The sequence below is a fragment of the Martes martes genome (genome assembly GCF_963455335.1).
Source record: "Martes martes genome assembly, chromosome: 8".
NCBI classification, from domain to species: Eukaryota; Metazoa; Chordata; class Mammalia; order Carnivora; family Mustelidae; genus Martes; species Martes martes.
Window position 1 is genome coordinate 104,469,682 of NC_137895.1, and position 21,845 is coordinate 104,491,526.

General features: G+C 48.5%; 2 protein-coding genes across 4 annotated transcripts; one reads left to right on the forward strand and one right to left on the reverse strand.

Moving 5' to 3' along the window:
* Positions 1 to 1,230: 1,230 nt before the first annotated feature.
* Positions 1,231 to 8,596, reverse strand: RHNO1 (RAD9-HUS1-RAD1 interacting nuclear orphan 1). 2 transcript variants are annotated; one of them, XM_080811608.1, is made up of 3 exons: positions 8,544 to 8,596; positions 3,621 to 3,872; positions 1,231 to 2,103 (listed from the first exon to the last, which is right to left on the reverse strand). In XM_080811608.1, exons 2-3 carry the CDS (start codon positions 3,786 to 3,788, stop codon positions 1,504 to 1,506), a joined length of 768 nt encoding a protein of 255 aa, XP_080667734.1. In that variant the 5' UTR covers positions 3,789 to 3,872; positions 8,544 to 8,596; the 3' UTR covers positions 1,231 to 1,503. The 2 variants fall into 2 exon arrangements, with proteins under 2 accessions (XP_080667734.1, XP_080667735.1); XM_080811609.1 differs by having other exon boundaries at positions 1,237 to 2,103; positions 3,663 to 3,872.
* Positions 8,597 to 8,670: 74 nt separating this feature from the next.
* Positions 8,671 to 21,351, forward strand: FOXM1 (forkhead box M1; the record flags this gene model as incomplete). 2 transcript variants are annotated; one of them, XM_080811813.1, is made up of 9 exons in its annotated part: positions 8,671 to 8,912; positions 10,921 to 11,469; positions 12,021 to 12,166; positions 14,202 to 14,393; positions 15,157 to 15,285; positions 15,961 to 16,005; positions 16,648 to 16,717; positions 16,905 to 17,080; positions 19,333 to 21,351. In XM_080811813.1, 8 exons carry the CDS (start codon positions 10,968 to 10,970, stop codon positions 20,353 to 20,355), a joined length of 2,283 nt encoding a protein of 760 aa, XP_080667939.1. In that variant the 3' UTR covers positions 20,356 to 21,351. The 2 variants fall into 2 exon arrangements, with proteins under 2 accessions (XP_080667939.1, XP_080667938.1); XM_080811812.1 differs by lacking the exon at positions 8,671 to 8,912 and having other exon boundaries at positions 10,968 to 11,469; positions 16,645 to 16,717; positions 19,333 to 21,345.
* Between the last annotated feature and the right edge of the window lie 494 nt (positions 21,352 to 21,845).

Below are 21,845 nucleotides of genomic sequence, written 5' to 3' on the forward strand. Positions count from 1 at the left end.
CCTTCCCTACTCCAGCCCAAGCTTTTACAGCATTGCTAGGTCAATTCTACAGATTTAAAGAACCTTTCCCATTTACCTCTCCGTGGATGATCTTCAAACATCCATATCCCATGAGACTCCCTATCCAAATATGTACTCTCATTTCCAATAAATCTTGTCGCCACTTCCTTTCTCACCACCAATGTACACGTATTATTGTAACCCCATGTTACAATAATGTTACCGCATGTTGTCTTTATAGCATCGGAGGTCAGCTGTTTCCACACTGGTTTGCCTTTCTTTTTTTTTTTAAGATTTTATTTATTTATTTGACAGACAGAGATCACAAGTAGGCAGAGAGGCAGGCAGAGAGAGAGGGGGAAAGCAGGCTCCCCGCTCAGCAGAGAGCCCGATGCGGGGCTTGATCCCAGGACTCTGGGATCATGACCTGAGCCGAAGGCAGCGGCTTTAATCCACTGAGCCACCCAGGTGCCCCCTGGTTTGCCTTTCTAAGAGGCACAGAAGTTGGCACAAGCTGGGAGAGCAGAGCATCGCTTCGACGTGTCAGCCTCTGCTCTCTGGGGGACCCTAAACACAGTTGATTATGGGGGCTTCAGAGTCCCATCTATGAAATAAACAGAATAATCCCTGCTTGTTTAGCTCCGGCTAGACGGGGCAGATTAGGTGCTTAAAACTGAATGGATGCAGTTGAAAGAGATGCTATCTGTATTGGTGAAAGGGCAACGGAGGCAGTTTTTGACTGAGCAGTTGTGCTCTAGTTACAGTAAGTAGTCTTCTCTGACAAGTTTCCGTATTTAATTACATACATTTCAAGAAATCATTTTCCCACCCTATTTGATATTTACAGATTAGTTCGGATGCAAATAAAAAAACCAAAATACGGCAAACCTAAGCAACTTATCTACATCCCCTTTATGACCCCTGACCCCATTGTATTCAGTTAGGGCTTGCTGCCTTTCCTCACCTTGGCCTTTGAGCAGAGGAGCAAGGTTGCAGAGGGGACAGCTCAGCTACAAAGTCGCAGAGTTTGCTTTAATTTTTCCCGCCCATCATGTCATAAAGGAAGCTGCTGCTGAGCCTGACACAGAGTTGGTACTCAAAAATGTGGAATGAATTAGTCTGAATGAGGTGATTTGAGGATTAGTGGTTTTTAAAAAACAATGAAGACAGACCTTTTGTGGAGAAGGCAGTATTGCTGAGTGATTAGTAATCAGAAGCAGGGGACTCTAAAACCTTTCTGCATCCATTTATTTACATACATTTTAAATAGTTACTACAAGACTTTAAAATTTTAAACAGTTAATGTAAGAAAAATATGAACTGTTTATGACACTAAAAACTTTCTAGGAAAAGATATTTTAAAAAGCAAATCTGGGAACTGAATTCCCTTATGACTCCAAGATTATGGTTAAGACATCTCTTTTCTATTGAGGTTATTGGTTTTATTTCCGTTTTATTCTCCTAATGTACTCTCCTGCGAGCCAGAAAAGTACTTTAGCAACTTCATGAAAATTTCTCAAGACTGCTGGAGTCTGAGGAATCCAGTGAGTTCTTCACAAGGAACTGGTTTTTGTTCAGCTTCCCTCTCTCCCTGAGGTAAGTAAACAAGTGGCGTCGTCTCCTCCATGTGACCTTAATCCCATACTTCTCTTCAGGGGTGTCTTTAACTAGAACAGGCCCAGCCTCTGGGCTCTTGGGAGTACTAGTGTGGAAGGAGCCGCTCAGAAGGCTGCGTTCCCTCTGATCAGGGGAAACGGGCCCCTCCTTCACAAACGATGACTCTGGGGTCTGGATATCAGGTGGAATGAATACGTAAGGTAAGTTTTGAAGCACATGTGCTGACACTTCCCCACAGCTTTGAGGACTGAGCATTGGAACCAAGGACCGTCCAGAAATGCGCTTTTCTGACTGACCAGGGCATTCCCTGGTCAAGGGCATCCCAAGTGAGGCTGAACCGGAGGAAGACAGTGGACTCTCAAATGTTAGATGTGGGAACTTGGAGGTGGTGGATTTTCGACTTGAATGTCTTGCCTGGTTTCGATGATGACGCTTCTGGTTCACTGGGAACCAGCCTTCTGCTGTCGTATCAAACTGAGGTGATACCTTAAGGATCAAAAACAAAAACCAAAAAGAAGTGAGGCAAGCCAGCAACCAAGTAGGAACCTGCGGGAGGAAACGATACCGAAGGACCAGAATTCTAAATGGGGGCCCACTATAGTAATGGCCACAGAACAAAATATCCCTCTAACAGGATATTAAAATAAAGGGATATGAGCTTTGGGCAAGTAATTTGATCTCTCTGGCTTTCCGCTTCCTCGTGTTTAAGAAAAGGGACAATGCCTCCTCTACTTTATCACACCACAACTTGTTTAACAATCTTTAAACTTTGAGGGCAGAGACCAGCAATCTTCCTCACCTTTGATGCCCAGAACCTGGCAGAGTGCCTGGCATGAAGAAGGCCCCCAGTGGAGTGAATGCTGAGTTCAAGAATAGGGAATGAGATCATGCATGGGAAGCAGCTAGCATTAATACCTGACACATGGGGGGCACCTCGGTGGCTCAGTGGGTTAAGCCTCTGCCTTTGGCGCAGGTCATGATCTCAGGTTCCTAGGATCGAGCCCTAGGAATCGAGCCCTCTCTGCTCAGTGGGGAGCCTGCTTCCCCTTCTCTCTCTGCCTGCTTCTCTGCCTACTGTAATCTCTCTCTCTCTGTCAAATAAATAAATAAACTTTTTTAAAAAAACCACACAACTCTTCCTTAAAAAAAAAAAAAAACACTCAACACATGAAGAGTTCTCTAAATGTTCACTCCTCACCCACGGGATTCTAACATTTCAGTTTCTTCTACAATTCCGAAGCAAGTATTTGTTTCTTCCAAGCAATCCTGAACAAGCTATATTTATTAAGCACTCTTAAGTGAAGTTTATGCTTTTATCTGGCCCTCTGGCTATACTACTGCCCTGACAGTAGCTATATTCTCTTCCTAGAGCCTTGAAACTGTCAAAATATGACATGTCATTTCTGTGGGTTTTTTCCCAGGTTCACTCTCTTAAACTGTAAATATCATACCTAGTTAAATAGTTTACCTCTCAAGTGAAGCTTGGGGAACAATCTCATTTTTTACTCATTCTGCCATTTATCTGGCTGTTTCAGTGAGCTACTGGGTAATGAAACTTTTATACTGAACTCTTTAAGAAGAATGTGGAGGGAAAGACTCCTACTCCAACCAGCCTTTGCCTCAGCTTGAACTTAGAAAATATACAGGGCGCCGGGGTGGCTCAGTGGATTGAGCCTCTGCCTTTGGCTCAGGTCATGGTCTTAGGGTCCTGGGATCAAGTCCCGCGTCGGGCTCTCTACTCAGTGGGGACCCTGCTTCCCCTATTCCCTCTCTCTGCCTGCCTCTCTGCCTACTTGTGGTCTCTCTCTCTGTCAAATAAATAAACAAAATCGTGAAAAAAAAAGAAAAGAAAATATACAAAGATGGCTGATGACAAAAAGAATACATTGCCTCCTTATCCCTGCCTCCAAGAACCTTCGGAGGCCCTGGCTTAAGGGGCAGAAGTGGCAGCATTCTGAAAAGCCTAACTGAGCAAAAGTCAAAGTAAGAATCCCATGGCCTACCCAGGAAGTGACGGTGTTATGGTCAATGGGCTTGCTGGGCACCTGTCTAGTGTGGGTGATGGTAAGCTGGGGAGAGCCATAGTGGTGTTTGGGGCCCTCCAGTGGTGGTTCTTGGAATAGCAGCTGGCCTTTCTGGGAACACTGGCGGCGTTTTTTTCTGGGAGGCATCAATAGGTGAATGAAGAGCAGTGAGTAACCACATGATGCTGGTTGTAGTCAGGTTGGGGTTCAGGCTCCAATTCCAACCCATGCCTGCAGGGGGCAAAAAACAAAAGGTGGAAGACAATTCTGATGATTCCGTCCCCAGCTCTTGCTCATCCTCTGTCAACAAGTTCTACTATCAACTACCACCCCTACCTCCACACTGCGGGGAGCACAGCTTCCTATCCCTACGACCACCAAGTAAAGGGAGTTCCTGTTCAACAACGTTCATTCAACACACACTGATTGAGCATGTGTTGGGTGCCATGCTGGGTGTTGGGAATTTAAAGATGAATAACCATTGATTCTACAATCATTTATCAAGTGCCAAGTGCTTGTAGGGACACAAAGGTGAGATTGTGCCTGTCTTCAAAGAACTGAGAGGCTAGCAGAGAGAGACAGACAATTATGATAAAGAATGCTTCCACTCACCGCAGGGGAGGCTTTCCAGAGAGGGTGATACCTGATCTAGTACAGAAGGGCTAGGGAAAGCCTCCAGGCTGAGGAACAGCACATACAGAGGCCCGGAGACAAGACCGTGAATTCAAGGTACCATAGACTCCATGCAGCCGGACACAGCATATGCAAAGACAAATGCAAGACCTCAGAGGCTGGACCTGTGTCAGGGTCAAGTCAGAAAAAGCAGGTGTGGGGTACCTGGGGGGTTGCTTAGATGGTTAGGTGGCTGCCTTTGGTTCAGGTCATGATCTCCAGGTCCTGGGATCGAACCCCACATCAGGCTCTCAGAGGAGAGCCTGTTTCTCCTTCTGCCTCTTCCTCTCCCCCTGCTGTATACTCTCTCTCTGTGTGTGTGTCTCTCTCTCTCAAGTGAATAAATAAAATCTTTAAAAAAAGAAAAGAAAAGAAAAAGAAAAAGCAGGTGTGCCATACGTGTTTGGACTCTAGCCTAAGTAGTCGCTAAAGATTTTCAAGCAGAACGATGTGATCACACTTGGATTGTTTTTTTTTTTAATTTTCTCTTCAGATAATTTTGAACATACACAAAAGAAGGATGAATAATATGAGCCCCCATGTACCCATCACCCAGCTGCAACAACCATCAACCCATAGCCATCCCACCCTTCATCCACTTCCCCTACTCCTGTATTATGAAGATGATATTGCCAGCCATTATATCATCTCCATTAATTATACATATACATATATATATATTCCTTAGTATTATCATATATATATTATATATATATTATATATATATATATTCCTTAGTATTATCAAATATCCAGGGATGCCTGGGTAGCTAAGTGGGTTAAGCTTCTACCTTTGGCTCAGGTCATGACCCCAGGGTCCTGGGATCGAGTCCCGCAAAGGGCTCCTTGCTCAGCGGGGAGCCTGCTTCTCCCTCTGCCTGCCACTCCCTCTGCTTGTGCTCTCTCTGACAAAAAATGTATTATCAAATATCTAGACCTGTTCAAATTTTCAGTTGTTTCATAAATGTCAGTTAGTTGTTTTTGTCTTTTAGACAGGTCATCCTGGCAACAGTGTGGAAGGAGAGAGAGTACTCTGGAAGTAGAGGGTCAGGTTTTAGGAGGTTACTTAAGTGAGAAACGATCAGGCCTGAATCTGGGCTGTGTCAGTGGAAATGGGGGCTAGACACAGAAGCAGGATCAACAGGCCCATGGAGTAATAAAAAGGCTGAAAAAAGTGGCCACTGACTCTAGTAACCAGATTGACTTTAGTAAGAGCTTCATCAGTGGAAGCATGGGAGAAAAGTTTGCATGCAACGGAGAGTTGCATGGGAGGTACAACTGAGCATCTAGCAAAGTCCCCCGACAGGGCAAATGGGTCCCACCACACATTCATGATTCATTCAGTCAGTCAACAATAAAAAGTAACATACTCTTATGTTACTTATGTCACTAGGCAGTGGAGATACAGGTAAAGGAAAAAGAAAGGACAAAACTCGGGAACTAACATTTTTAGGGAAAACACAGGTAATACACCCAGCTGTTTGTTCGTTCATTCAACCATTCAACCAACACTTACTGAGCACTGGCCTAGCCCAGTGCTAGGCCCTGTTCCTGGGGCTGGAAATATAAACCAGAGAACGAAATGAAATCCCTGCCCTCATGGTGCTTACATTCTAGCTGGGAAGGGACTAGGTTTTTTTTTGGAAAAAAACCAAACAGGATAAGGGGTTGACTCAACTCAGTGCTCTTTTAGGCAGGGTTGTCAGGGAAGGCGACTGAAAAAGTGATATTTGAGCAAAGACCTGAAATGAAGAAAGGAGAGAAGATGAGAACCAGTTCAAGTGACACAGGGCTTCACAGGCAAGGTGAAGGACTCTGGACTTAATTATTCTTGGTGTGACAGGAAGCCACGGCAAGGCTCTGGACAGGGAAGCAACATTTATACTTTACAATGATAACTTCAGACAGTCTGTAAGAACAGGTGGGTTGGGAGAGCAGGCATGGAGAAAGGAAGCAGGGTGCCCAGTTAAAGGGCTGCTGCAGGAGTCCCGTGGAGAGAGGACGGCAATAGCAATGACTCCAGTCAAAGTGTTGACATTAGCCAGCCTCCAAATAGACATGACATTGCTCGGCAGTAATCCTATGTTTCCTTCATCAACTCATTATCCGCAGATTATCTTAAGATATTTCCACTTTCTTAAAACCTTAGAACTCCCCATCCCTCTTAACAAATGATCCTACTTCCTACTTCACAGAGAATGCAGGAGACACCAAAGAAAATACTCTCACTTTCCAGATACCAAACACACAAACCTATATATATCTGCATCCATTCTCTTCATGCCATAATTGCAGGTCAGTCCTGTTTGCTCTCTAAAACCTTCCCGTCCGGCTGTGTTTTGGAGCTTTTCTTACTTTACACACCTTTTGTAGGCAATCATTGGCTCGCACCTACAAGTGGATGACTTAAGTACTTATATGCTCAGCTTAGAATTCTCTACACTCAGAACCCAGATGCCCACTGCCTTCTTGACACCAACTAGATGTCTCAAATACAGCTCAAACTCAACTTATTTATGTATTTTAAATTTTCCAGTTGACTCTAAATATCTCTTTTTTTTTTCTTTTTAAGATTTTATTTTTTTACTTATTTGACAGAGAGAAAAAGGGCACTAGCAGCGGGAGTAGCAGACAGTGGGAGAGGGAGAAGCAGACTCCCTGCTGAGCAGGGAGCCAGATGAAGGGGTCGATCCTGGACCCCAGGATCATGACCCAAGCCGAAGGCAGACACTTAACTGACTAAGCCACCCAGGTGCCCTCAAACTCAACATAATTAAAGATTTTATTTATTTATTTATTTATTTGACAGACAGAGATCACAAGTAGGCAGGTGGTTGGTGGGGGGGCGGGGAGCAGACTCCCTGCTGAGCAGAGGGACCAATGACGGGCTCAATCCCAGGACCCTGAGATCACGACCTGAGCTGAAGGCAGAGGCTTAACCCATTGAGCCACCCAGGTGCCCCATAACTCAACATATCTGAAACTGAATTCATGATCATCTCCCCTGCACCCACTCCACAGGTGATTATCTTCCAAGGCCCTTGCTCGGGGTATGGTATTATCATTCATCTAGTTACGTAGCCAGAAACATGTCAAATGTGCCACCTCTGTCCCCATCCAACATCATCAAGCCCTGACAATCTTACCTCTTAAGCATGTCTTTAATAATGCCCCTTTTGCCCCTCTCTCATGCTCTTCCTCTCCCCACCACCTTTGAAGTTCCAACAGTCCTGATCTGGAGTATTGCAGTAGCCTAAATGGGTCTACCCTAATCCACTCCAGCACCCCCTGCAGGGGAAGCTTTTAAAAATGCAAATCTGATCTTGACTCACAGCTTAAAATTTCTGATTTCTGGATAAGGCCCAAACTCCTTCAGTTATGGCTAAGATCCTATTTCCTCTAGCTCCAGCTTCGTCTCACACCACACTCTATTCAGGTCTCTTAGCCCTGGCTCCTGCGCTATCCTTCAGCCTTTGTACACCCCCAATCTTCTTCCTGCCACACAGCCTTTGCACACCATCTTCCCTTTGCTTTGCGGGGTTCACTCCCTTCTTTGCACAAAGGCATCAGACCTCAGAACAAGCTTCTGTCCAGAAAAGCCTTTCCTGACCTACCGACGGCAAAATCTTATCGTAGATACTCAGTTATCAATGACCTCTCTAATTTATCCCTTCGCAGCTATAATTCTCCTCTTGCTTATTCGATTCTTCAGAAATGGCTGTTGTCTCCTCTCTTTCCGTCAGACTGTATACGGGGTAAGGAAAGAACCTCCCCTACTACCACTGTTACCCTAGCAGAGCCTGGCACACAGTAGGTGCTCAACAAAATGTGTCGACCAAGTTAATCAAGTACTATCATGGCGTGGAGTTCTCTTTAAGATGGAGGAAGCTTAAACAAGATGACACGCCGGTCGACTAGTCGAGGCGGCCAGACGATTGTTCGTCGGCGGGGCAAGGAGTCGTTTCCCCCCAGGAGGGAAGCCAAACCCGGGAGGCTTTGAAAAGGCCAGAGGACCGCGAGAGAGGCGGGAAGAGCGGCGCCGGGGGCGGGCTCAGGGCAGCGACCGGGAACGCGCGAGGGAGCGCAGGCCGAGGGCGCCGGCCCCGGGCACCGCCGTCTCCCCGCCGCCCCGGCCGGCCCGGCCGCCCCCCGCCGCGGGGGCACCTCCTGCGCCCTCCAGGCCGCCCGCCGCCGCCCCCCTCCCCACGAGCCGGCCGCCGGCCCGCCTTACCGGCCCGGCGGCGTCCCGGCCGCCGCTCCCCTGGGCCGCCGCGGCGTTCGAGCCCGGAACGCCGAGACAAGGACGGCCTCCGATTGGCGACGCTCCGTCACGTGACCGCAACGCTCCGCCGGCGCCAATTTCAAACAGCGGAACAAACTGAAAGCTCCGGTGCCCGACCCCACCCCCGGCCCCCTGGCCCGGGACCCCTCCCCTCCCGGGATCCCCCGGGATTCCCCACCCCTCCCGCACCGCCGGGGACCCGGCCGGCCTGGCGCGAGTCCCTGTCCGGGCCCCTGGCTCGGCCCCAAGGTTGGAGGAGCCCGGAGCCCGCCCTTGGAGCCACAGCCCAGCAGCAGCGGCGGCGGCTGCAGACTGGAGGTGAGCAGGACGGGGGGGGAGGGGGGGCGGGGGAATGGAGTCGGAGCCGGGGCCCGGGCAGAGGCAGGGAGCCCGGGCTCGGGCGCCGAGGTCAGGGGGTCTAGCGGCAGGGCGCGGGACCGGAGAGGAGGTTTGGGACCCCACGGGAAGGAGGGCTGGGAGAGGGTGCAAACTTTTTCTGCCTCCAACCTCCTGGCCTTGTCCTCGCTTCTTCCTCACACCACCTCTTGGCCTTCTCTGGAAGTTTGACCTCTGCGCCCTGCCCACAACCTCGGGGCTGCTGCTGGGGTGGCCTACTTTTCTAGGCCGGCCGTGGCTGGCGTGAAGATTGAGCTTATTCTGCATTAAGTCAAAGACAAAACTGTCCACACCCTCCGCTCCTCCCAAGCGCTCTCACCACTGAGCAGCACTGCCTTCACTCCATCCTTTTCCAGGGCCTTTCTCCCGGTTCCTGAGAACCTGCAAGATTTCCCTGGTCAGGATGGGCAGTGGTGTCAGAGGAGTCACTCTGGAAGTCCCCTAGCTTAGATTAAAGAGTTGTCCATGATAGGAAGAGACTGGTCAGAGAGTTGAAAGCAGAATTAAGCCTTAGACCGGGAAGATACCTTTTGGGGATGGGGAAGAAATAATAGTATTTCTTCATTGGCGGGGGAGGGAGGAAGGGAGGGAGGGAGGCAGGCCCAAAGAGACAGGAGGTAGAAATAAAACTGAGATTTGAAAGTAGAGAAAACCTAGTTATAAAGGAAAGGGAGGGGGCGAGTGGAGAGAGCCTGTGAACTCTAAGCAGATGGCAAATGTCATTGGGCTGTGACAGACATTTTTAGGGAGATACTGGATTTCCTAACACAGACAGCCCATTTTTCTGTCAAAGTATCTTTAAAGAGGATTACATGATTTTACATGATGATGGAGTATTCCGTGTATCTATTAAAATCAACAAACACAAATAAACTTTTTTAAGATTTTATTTATTTGAGAGAGAGAGCATGAGAGCCGGGTGAGGAGTAGAGGGAGAAGCAGACTCCCCGCTGAGCAGGGAGCCCAACGTGGGGCTTGATCCCAGGACCCCGGGATCATGACCTGAGCTGAAGGCTGACGCTTAAGTGACTGAGCCACCCAGGTGCCCAATAAACACATTTTTTTTTTTAAAGATAAAACTATTTTCCTTAACATGACAAAGCCAACTTAGCATATTGATGACAGCACATTCTGTTGGCCAAGAGATAGGGAATGTAGTCTTGGTTCTGGAAGAGAAATCAAGCAATCAAGTGACATGCTTAGAAAGTTAAATATGAATAAGCACATGCAAGTACTAAAATGTCGCTATAGAAATATTTTGCAAATTGTGAAAGAAAAGTGTACTCTTGCTTTTACCAGCAAGGATAATAGCCTGTGAGATGAATAGCACCATGGGCCTTGAATAGAGCAGTTTCTGTTTTCTTTTGAGGTCTTGTGAAGTGGGAGACGATGGCAAGGGAGCAATAGTGCAATCTGCCTTTCTCCTCTGATCCTATGGACACTTATCCTTTTATTTATAGACTGAGATGATATAAAAATATACAGGCTTTATCAATCCTAAAATACGTTATGGGATCAGAGTTTGGTCCTCAAATTGCAAAATGTCCTCCTATTCCAGCATCCCTGTCCCTAGAGTCACTGAAAGTGATCCGTACTATAATAAGCAATCATAGAAATTTCCACATTTTTGTAACTGTCTCATTCATTTCTGTAGCCAACCATTTTTAAGCTTCAGGAAGACCTTTGGTCATTTTGACCTACGTTCAACCCAGTCCTGCTTTTCCCCTTTTGAAATGCTTCAGTTTTAGCTTTCTTTTGTCGTAGAACTCATCTCCTTATTGTCTGGGGTCTTTACAGAGGCCCAGGGATCATTAATCTGGGCCTGTGGGCTCATGCTTTTGGTCATGGAAAGAGGAACACCTCTCTCTAGCAGTACCTCCTTCTCAGCCTAACAGATTCCTGACATCCTGCTGTTCCTTGCACTTTCCAGGGCCCGTGCTTGTGATTCTCAATGGAGAGTGAAAGCACAGATTCATAATGAAAACCAGCCCCCGTCGGCCACTGATTCTCAAAAGACGGAGGCTGCCCCTTCCTGTTCAAAATGCCCCAGGTGAAACATCAGGAGAGGAACCTAAGAGGCCCCCTGCCCAACAAGAGCCTGGTCAAGCACAGGCCTCCAAGGAGGCGGCAGAGTCCAACTCCTGCAAGTTTCCAGCTGGGATCAAGATCATTAACCACCCCACCATGCCCAACACCCAAGTGGTGGCCGTCCCTAACAATGCCAATATCCAGAGCATCATCACAGCATTGACCGCCAAAGGAAAAGAGAGTGGCAGCAGTGGGCCCAACAAATTCATCCTCATCAGCTGTGGGGGAGCCCCCACTCACCCTCCAGGACCCCAGCCTCAAGCCCAAACCAGCAATGATCCCAAGAGAACAGAAGTGGTCACCGATACCCTGGGACCAAAGCCTGCAGCTAGGGATGTGAATCTTCCTAGACCACCTGGAGCCCTTCCTGGGCAGAGATGGGAGAGCTGTGGTATGTGGTCTGCATGTGGTAGCAAGGACTGCAGTCCGTCACATTGGTACTTAACAGACAGGCACCTAGCCTGAACCAGGGGAAAGTCTTGTCTGTCTTCATCCCAAATCCTTGACCCAGATCCTTTGGGCACCGTCGAAAGTACCCAAATTATAATTTAGCATTTCTCTCATTTTTCTTTATATTAGGAAAGGATTTGTTTCTTTTTGCTGTTCTCTTCCCTGCTGACCATATAAGGAAATAGGAATCTTTCTCCATTTTAATAAAGGAGAAAACGGAAGCATGAGGAGGAAAAGTGACTTTGTTTGCACAAATACTAACTCTTTGGTAAAGTTGCCTTGACTGATCTCTCAGGCTCAGTGTGGCTCCTGAATTTCTCCTGAGATCTGTAATGGGGCAGAGTACCTGAGGACCACAATAGATACAGCACGTGTTCCCTGTCCCTATGGGTAGAGGTCTTGGAGAGATGCTCCCTACCCACCAATTTTGATGGGCCTGCCAGGCACTGGGATCAGGCAGCTAAGTGGCATCTTGGGTTGTTTACTCTCTAGCTGGCGGCGAGGCGGCAGGCTGCATTCTCGATAACAGCTTGACCAACATCCAGTGGCTTGGAAAGATGAGTTCTGACGGGCTGGGTTCCAGCAGCATCAAGCAAGAGATGGAGGAAAAAGAGAATCGTCACCTGGAACAGAATCAGGTAAAGGTGACTTCTCACTAGGGAAGTCGGGGCCAGGGCAGGGCACTTCTAAGAAGGGAAATGGATCAAATGACCTGTGGAGCCGAATTTCCAAGCTCTGGTATTAGCCCTTCACTTAGCGCTATTCTGCATAACATTTGAACTACCTTTGTGCCTGGCATCTTTTTGGCCCCATCTGTGACATTTCCTTGAAGGTGGCTATTCGTGGCTCACTGTGTATTCCATGAGCACTAAGTTTAGTACTCTCCCCTTAGCAGGTACTGGGTAGATACTCGGGAAATGATGAAGTTGAAATCTTTCCTTAGTTGGGAAAGATTGAGCTTTAAAGAGGCAGCCCAACAGTATGAAAGGAATAGACGATTTTTAACAAGATAGTCCTATTAGGGACGCCTGGATGGCTAAGTCAAGCGTCTGCCTTCGGCTCAGGTCATGATCTCAGGGTCCTGGGATTGAGCCCCGCATTGGGCTCCCTGCTCTGCGGGAAGCCTGTTCTCCCTCTCCCACTCCCCCTGCTTGTGTTCCCTGTCTTGCTGTGTCTATGTCAAAAAAATAAAAATCTTAAAAAAAAAAAAAAAGATAGTTCTATTAGAAGATACATTAATAGCAAATAAAGTTGTTATGTGTGAATTTTAAATAGTCTGGCAAGCAAATTTAATTTGGCCCAACTATGCGGCCTGGGGTTGTTTTTTACCATACTGCTGCATACGACCTTAAATCCATCATTCTGCAGCCTTTAAAAGTGACAATTTACATGAATATGTGCATAAGTAAAACTTAAAACTTGTGCACTTTCTAAAGTTAGAGCTGAGGTTTTAAATTCTTTAATTTATTTTTTAAAAGATTTTTAATAACAGATTTATTTATTTATTTATTTATTTGATGGAGAGAGAAATTACAAGTAGGCATAGAGGCAGGCAGAGAGAGGGGGGTGGGTAACAGGCTACCTGCTGAGCAGAGAGCCTAATGTGGGGCTCGATCCCAGGACCCTGAGATCATGACCTGAGCGCAAGGCAGAGGCTTAACCCACTGAGCTACCCAGGCACCCCTATTTTTTTTTTTAAAGATTTATTCATCTATTTATTCCAGAGAGAGTGAGAGATTGGGCGAGCGGAGGGGTGGGGGGCAGAGGAAGAGAGACAATCTCAAGCCGACTCCAAGCTGAGTGCCAAACCCAACCCAGAACTCGATCCCATGACCCTGAGATCATGACCTGAGCTGAAATCAAGAGTCAGAGGCTCAACTGACTGGGCCGCCCAGGCAGCCCAGAGCTCAGTTTTTTCAACTGTGACTGATCAGCTCTTTGCCTAAGACTTAGCCAAATGTATGCTTTGCAGACATTTGTCCGTCCTATATTTCTAAAATACCTCATACAAACCCCGAAAAGACGTGGGTTTATTCACATCCCATCGGTAGTAGAAAGCAGATGAAGATGTTGGTCTCTTGACTCCCAGGTCTGAAAAATGAGCGTGATTTTAGGATAAAATCAATGCTTGAAGAATCCTTTGTGCGGGCGCCTGGGTGGCTCAGTCGCTAGGCATCTGCCTTTGGCTCGGTCATGATCCCGGGGTCCTGGGATCAAGCCTCGTGTCGAGCTCCCTGCCCGGTGGGAAGCCTGCTTCTCTCTCTCCCACTCCCCCTGCTTGTGTTCCCTCTCTCACTGTCTCTCTCTGTCAAATAAATAAATAAAATCTTAAAAAAAAAAAAAAAATCCTGATGTACACCCAAACTTTCCTGAGAGGTTTCCACTAGCAGACTGGACCTCCACTTATTATGGGACAACATATTCAACAAAATGAACAATGACACAGAAGTGGCTCCACATTGTCCAAGGACTGAACTAGATCATCGCTACGCTTCCTGATCCTAAAATTTTATTCTATGGAATAGTTGTCTCAGATGAGTAGGTTTCTAGCAGAATTCTGTCAGTTAAAAGGTTTCTCTAGGGGGTGTTCTTTGAGGGGGACCTGGGGAGGTCTTACGAACTCTTCCATGTCATTTCTTTTTCTCCTTGCCTTTGGCATCTCGTAACCCGCAGGTCGAGGAGCCCCCGGGAGCATCCACAACCTGGCAGGACTCTGTGTCTGAGCGGCCACCATACTCTTACATGGCCATGATACAGTTCGCCATCAATAGCACCGAGAGGAAGCGCATGACCTTGAAAGACATCTATACTTGGATCGAGGACCACTTCCCCTATTTCAAGCACATCGCCAAGCCAGGCTGGAAGGTACATAACCTGTAGCGACGACCGCCGAGGTCCCTCTGGCGGTTTGTCCACACAGATGTGCGACCTTGTGTCCGGTGCTCTGAGGAACAGTTCAATGCCGAGAAAGCTGGAACTGTAAACAAGTGTATGTTTCTCAGATGTGACTTGAACGGCAGCTGGAGTGACTAAGTAGCTTTACGAAAAGACCTTAATGAAAAAAAAAATGCTGTCCATGACCCAAGATTCACCTCCTCTAATGTCACATGTCCTCTCCAGGAGGCAAAGATTTTCTCTTCATTGTACCTGTGGGGACACTGAGGTCCCTTGGGGTCGCTGTCGCTCATACTAACTGACAGGGCCACAGCATTGGGCTTCTGACAGACACACAGCTCCAAGCAAGGGTTTTCTTTTGTTTTGTTTTGTTTCCTCCATGGTAGGACTCTTCACACTCTACCTCAATGAAATTTCCTGGTTTCTCAAGTTTCTTCACTCATCTGTCTTGCCACTGATTGCTTCGCAGCCTCGGTCCTCTTTCCTAGCCCTGATACCCATCCGGGTCTTTTCTTTTACCACCAGCCATTGGATTGATGGCTTGATGGCCCGGCTTGGCAGCTCCTCGGTGTGGAACAGCAGGGAGACAGCTGCCACTAGGCAAGACCGTGAGGACGAGGACATTGCTGGCTATAGTGGGGGAGGCCTAAGGCTCATGTCCCCTCGGGAACATCAAAGGGAACGACTCTGAAGCTAAAGTAGCTGACTAGTAGTTGTCCTTCTGTCCTTGCAGAACTCCATCCGCCACAACCTTTCTCTCCATGACATGTTTGTTCGGGAGACGTCTGCCAATGGCAAAGTCTCCTTCTGGACTATCCACCCCAGTGCCAATCGCTACTTGACTTTGGACCAGGTGTTTAAGGTGAGTATCCTGGTTCCCTCTAAATAGGACCAGAATTGGTCATCCTAGTATCCATCTCAAAAGGAAACAAGTCGTCCTTGTGATGCCCTTACCTGGCCAGGGCAGACTTAGAAGCCAGACAGCCCAGAGACAACCTACATAAAACTAGCCAAATTAAATACGGTTGACATACACCAAATGACACACTTCTAGGCTATACAGGCCTTGGGGAGGGCTGCTCTGATCCAAATAGATGACTTCCCCCGGCAGTGTTTCCCTAACTGCCTTGTGGGTAAGAATTGCCCGGGGTTGCTTGTTGTAATAGAGCATCCCAGGCCCTGATCGTAGGGCTTCTGACTCAGTGGGTCTGGAATGGGACCAGGTATATGCATTTTTATCAAGCCTCTCAGGTGATTCCTACAGAGAAAGTCTAGAAACCTTGCATTGAAAGAGCCCTTCTTCAGCCTGGAGACCAGAAACCAGCCACCAGAACATCTTTTCAGAAGTGATAGTATGGGGATTTCAGAGTCCCCACAAGGCAGCTTGCAAGCTATCCCTGTTCCCCTGGGCTGGCACATTGTCCCCTGGGACCCTCAGCATCCAACAGGACTAGCTGTTTTTCCCGACCTGGGCAGACTGACCACGCTGGTGGTAACTTCATCTCATTTCTCTCCCACAATGCCTGACCGCCACCAGCCACTGGACCCAGGGTCTCCACAATCGCCTGAGCACTTGGAATCAGTAAGATTCTTCTCCTCCCGGCTCGGGGCTTGGCCTTGTTTTCCTTTCACCGCGCAGCATGGCTTTAGTGGACAGGGGAAGGGAGCCTATGTGGCTTGTGTGACCGCCAGCCCTAAACACAGAGCACCCTGAGCTCCTGGGAGTAAGGAAATTGACGGCCGCCACCTCATCCCCCCGTTCCTCCCAGCTCCTGCCCACTTCTCCTCCCCCCGCAACGGGCACAATGAAGGTCATGGAGCAGAGCACGGTGTGGCAAGAGGACGTGCCACGGGCTTCGTGCAAGACGGCAACCTCAAGTGCATGGTGTAGGCCTGGCAGGCAGCAGTTCTCCCTCTTCCTTTCCTACCTGGCTTTTCTCTGCCACTAGTAGAGCTCCATGCTTTAGCATCCCCTGGGGGTGGCGAGGACACATGGATGAGGTGGTAGGACCGTCCTGCCATGGTAGGTCTGTGTGCCATCCACCTGTTCCCACTAACCAGGCTCTGGAGACAGTGTTCACTTGCATCCACCCCAGACCGGCCTTTTCTTTCTGGGCTGTCGGTTAGCTCAGTGCACAGTACCGGAGCAGCTGGCGGGTTCTCCTGCCCTCTCCCCCTGCCTCATTAACCCAGGTTTCTTTCTCTCCCTCTCTGCCACAAGCAGCAGCAGAAACGACCCAATCCTGAGCTCCGCCGGAACGTGACCATCAAAACTGAACTCCCACTGGGCGCACGTTAGTATGGGACAGTGGGCATCAGGCTAGTCCTTGCTCTGGGGGCGTATTTTAAAGACAACCAGGCTGCGGGAGTCTGTGGCCAAGCTTGAAGGGCGCTGAGCCCAGAGAAGGAGAGCGAGCTCCCGGGATTGAGAAGGGCTGTATTCCTGGACCCCTGCTCCTGATCTCTCCCGTGTCCTCCTAGGGCGGAAGATGAAGCCGCTGCTCCCACGGGTCAGCTCGTACCTGGTACCCATCCAGTTCCCAGTGAACCAGTCACTGGTGCTGCAGCCCTCGGTCAAGGTGCCACTTCCCCTGGCAGCTTCCCTCATGAGCTCAGAGCTTGCCCGCCATAGCAAGCGAGTCCGTATCGCCCCCAAGGTGAGTGGCTTCCGTTTTGCTCTGAGGAGACACTCCAGTCCATTAAAAGTGTTGAACCTATAGTTTGCAAGCACTCTGCTAAGTGTTCCTGGAGAAGCTTATAAATCTAGTTGGGTAGACAAGGCGTTTCCCTGTGTATGACAAAGGAGAATTCAAGAGCATTGTAAGAGCTAAAGAAGAACTTGGATTACGATGTAAGCGATGTCAGAAGCCCATGGACACCTGATGAGTTTATAAGAACTTCCTTTGGGTAAGCAAACAGGTGTGGCAACAGCATTCTGATGGGCAGTGCCGTGGAGGCAGGAAATGCCAGTTTATACACAGTAACGGTAGAGCGATCGGGTCAGTCTAGCTCTGGAGGTTCTCAGCCTCCATACTGTTGACATTCAGGGCTGGATAATTCTTTGTTGGGGATGGACAGGTAAGGTCCTACCCACTGAGGGATCTTTGAGCGGCATCCCTTGTCTCTCCCCACTACATGCCAGGAGCCTCCCCTAGTATGACAATTAAAACATGTCCAGACATTGCCACATGTCCCCTAGAGGATGGGAGGGTGGGGATAGCACCCCTTGGTTGAGCATCAGTGACCTATTTTGGGGAGAAAGTGAGGAGGGTTAAGTGAAGACCATCTCGTGATGCGCTACCAAGTCTGGACTCTGTAGAGAAGGGTTTGTGAGCGAGAGCCGACTGATAACAAAGCAGAGAAAAGGGCCCCCTTGCCTCCTTCACTGAGATGGAAAGAGCATAGGCTCTGGAGTTTAGAGAGACTTGGGTTTGCTTTATTTTTTTTTAATTGAAAAAATATTTTTAAAATATACATAAAATTATACATACCACCATATGTAATTTTACCTAAATGTATCCATGTGACTATAGCCCATGTATTATTTTTGTTTTATTTACAGTCTTTTTTTTCCCCTCTTCTTCTTTTTGCCTCCCCTCCCCGACCTTCACTCACATCCCCCTGCTGCCTGTGATACCCGCTGCTGACCACATAGCGTGTTTGCTTTTGTTATATATCCTTGCTCTTCGTGTACTATAGGTACACACACAGCCATAATCACTTTATATATGTACATATGACACCCAGAACATTCAAAATGGGATCACACTACACTTTCCTGCCACAGGGAGAGTCTTCCAAGTTACTTGACATTGGCTCTAATTCATTGATTCTTAATGGTCACATAATAATCCACCGTGTGCCTAGGCCATAAATTTTCCAGCATTTCACTTTTATGGGTATGTTTTGTTTCTGGCTTTTTTGCCCTGTGAACAACACAGCAATAAATGTCTTTGCAGGTACCTTTCTTACAAGTGCTTTTATTTCTGTGGGCTAGAAAACCAGACAAGAGATTGCCCAGGGGAAAGGTGTTTTCCATTTTATTAAATCTTACTAGATATGATTTCCAAAAAAATATACGACAATTTACATTTCTACCAGCAATATGTGACAAGATCTATATCTTTGCCAGCAATTGGTATTAATAGTCTTTTACATATTTGCCCATTTGCTATGTGTAAATGATATCTCCTTGTTTCATTTTATCTCTCTTTGCTTATCAGTAAGTGCCAGTACCTTCTCGTTATGTTGGGTCACTTAGAATGGTTCACCATGAGATTGTTATGTTGGGGCATGGCCCATCTTTCTAGGGGGTTTTGATAATAATGTGTGAAAGTTCTTTGTTATTAAAATATTAACCTCTGTCCTTGGTGCTGAAGTTGTTGTTTTGTTTTGTTTTGTTTTGTTTTAACTTTCATTGTTTATCTCTTGGTTTATGGAATCTCTTGCCACAGTAAAAGATTTTAAGTTTTTATATAGTCAACTATGTCTCTCTTCTCTTTTACAGCTTCTGGGTTTCCAGTCTTGCTTAAGAAGTTCGCCCCCCACCCTCAGATTGTACATGTAGTCTCCTAGATTCTCTTTCAGGATTCGTATGGTTTTAATTTTTCTGTTGAAGTCTTTGTATATGGTATGGAACAGGCATCCAATTTTATGGTCTCTCAGCTGCGTACTAATTGTACCAATGCCATATTTAAACAACATTCTACCTTTGACCCCCAGAATTGAACTATACCCTTCATCGTGTATTCTCATATTTCATAATTTGTAAGACTTTAAAAAGACAAAAAAGAGGACCAGTACCAGCATGTGGCTTATTTTAGTCATGATCATGTGTCCCGCCTGGTGACTGGGGTGAGTGTCAAGGCCTGGAGAGCTCCCTCTCACCACACCCCTGCTTTCCTTTCAGGTGCTGCTAGCCGAGGAAGGGGTGGCCCCTCTGCCCACCACAGGGCCTGTGCAAGAGGACAAGCTCCTGCTTGGAGAAGAGCTGTCTCCTTTGCTTCCAGTTCAGTCCATCAAGGAGGAAGAACCCCAACCTGGGGAGGAAACGCTGCCCTTGGGGAGACCCATCAAAGTAGAGAGCCCACCCTTGGAGGAGTGGCCCTCGCCATACCCGTCTGTCAAAGAGGAATCGTCTTACTCCTGGGATGGTTCGTCCCACTCTCCCACTCCAAGGCCCAAGAAGTCCTATGGTGGGCTCAAGTCCCCAGCCCGGTGTGTCTCGGAAATGCTCGTGATTAAACGAAGGGAGGGGAGGGAGATGAGCCGGTCTCGAAGGAAACAGCACCTTCTGCCTCCTTGTCTGGATGAACCTGAGCTGCTCTTCGAGGGCCCTGGGGCTTCCCAGCGAGCCACAGAGCTCCCTTTGCCCGCAGAGTCCTCTGAGCCTGCCTCCCAGCTTGGCTACTCCCAGGAGGAGGGAGGACCTTTTAAGACACCCATTAAGGAGATGCTGCCCATCTCCTCCACCCCGAGCAAATCTGTCCTCCCTGTGACCCCTGAATCCTGGAGGCTCACACCCCCAGCCAAAGTAGGGGGGCTAGATTTCAGCCCAGTACAAGCCACCCAGGCCGCCTTTGGCCCCCTGCCTGATTCCCTGGGGCTGACGGATTTTAGCACCACCCCACTGAAAAGTATCCCCCTCTTTGACTCACCCCGAGAGCTCCTCAATTCGGAGCCCTTTGACCTCACTTCTGACCCCTTCAGCACCTCTTCCCCCTCAGATATGGAAGTCCCCAAGCCAGACTCCCCTGGGCCAGAGGTGACCAGCCTTGTAGCCAACCGTTCTCTGACAGAAGGCCTGGTTCTGGACACAATGAATGATAGCCTCAGCAAGATCCTGCTGGATATCAGCTTTCCTGGCCTGGAGGAAGATCCTCTGGGCCCTGACGGCATCAACTGGGCTCAGTTCATTCCTGAGCTGCGGTAGAGGCCTGACCTTACCCTTGCTGCCCAAGCCGTCCACACTTCCAGGAGCTCGTGTGGCTGGGCCATCCAAGCTTCATCTGGAGTGAGGACAACAGGCAGGGACCATCCACTCCTCTAGTTCCACTTCACCTGGTCACACCATGGCCACTACTGAGCCCTCTGCAAGCAGCGAGGTCCTGGTGACTGGTCACTGTGCCACCAATGCTCCCCCAGAGGATCCAGTTCCTCACTCTCCCTGCTAGGAGCTGAAGGGTGGGAAGAGCAAAAACAAGGGTGAAAAAAAGATTAGGACCCCCTCCCCCGGACTGTTTACACCTGAGCCCAGCAGTCGCCCACATGCTCCTTGCAGCATGGCCCTTGTAAATAGTATATATTCTCCAAATTATCCTCTAATTATAAATGTAAGCTTATTTCCTTAGATCATTATCTAGAGACTGCCAGAAGGTGGGTAGGATGACAAGGGATTTCAGTTTGCTTCTGTTCGTTGTTTTTAATTCCTAGAGAAGGGAGGACCTGCCGTGCACGGTTTCTTCCAGGCCCAGGAGACCTGCCTCAAGGACCCTTTACTGTAGGCACCCAGACAAGCAGATCTGCTTCCTAGGGTCTCTCTTATTGCCCGTCCCTCCCACCTTCCCATGGTTCCAAGTCCACTTTCTTGCAAGAAGAAATCCCAATAAAAAGGTCTCTTGTCATGGGTCAGGAGTTGAATTGGGGGTGGGGGAGTGGATGCATCTGAAGCAAAGAATGGGTGCCTAGATGTGCTCCCATGAGACGTTTCTCTGATAATGTCCCTAATCATGCCAGAGAGACTAGCCATTGCCAAGAACTTGGCCCAAGGCTTGAGAAGACTGAAAGGGCCCTGCCCTGCCTAGCTTCCTTAGCTCACACCTCGGCTTTGCTACGAGCCACCCTAGGGCCCAGCTGACCTCATGCATGTGAGCCAGCTCAAGAACACTACCATGACTGTCAATAAAATCCAGGGTGGAAGTGTGGTTTCTGTGGTGTGTCGGTGTCCGGTCCCTGAAGCGTAGGGAGGGGTTGGAGGAGACTGTGGGAGACGATGGAGATGGTGGTGACAGGGAAGAGGTAAGGCCCACAGCCAGCACGAAGTACGTGAAGGAGAGCACTGTCTGCCTCCCACACCCTGCCCAGGCACATTCTTCCTAGCACAGAACCTGGCAGATTTCCCGGGCTGGTCCTATATGGCCAGCCTCTTCAGCCCCTCTGAACCTGAACGTTAACTTGGCCCTTTAGCGTTCCCTGTAAGCAAAGGCCTATAGAGGGGCAGGGCCCTCCCCTCCCGGGGCAGTAGGGAAGAATGGGCCCAGATATAGGTGCCTTAGGACCACCTCTACCCCAATCCAGGGCCTGGAAGCCAGCCTGCCCTGCTTTTCTCTTCCTGCCCTCCTAGACAAGTCCCTCCCCAGAAGCTCCTCTGGTCACCATCTTTTGCTAAAAATGTAGGAGTCCTATCCCCCTGCCTGTCTCACC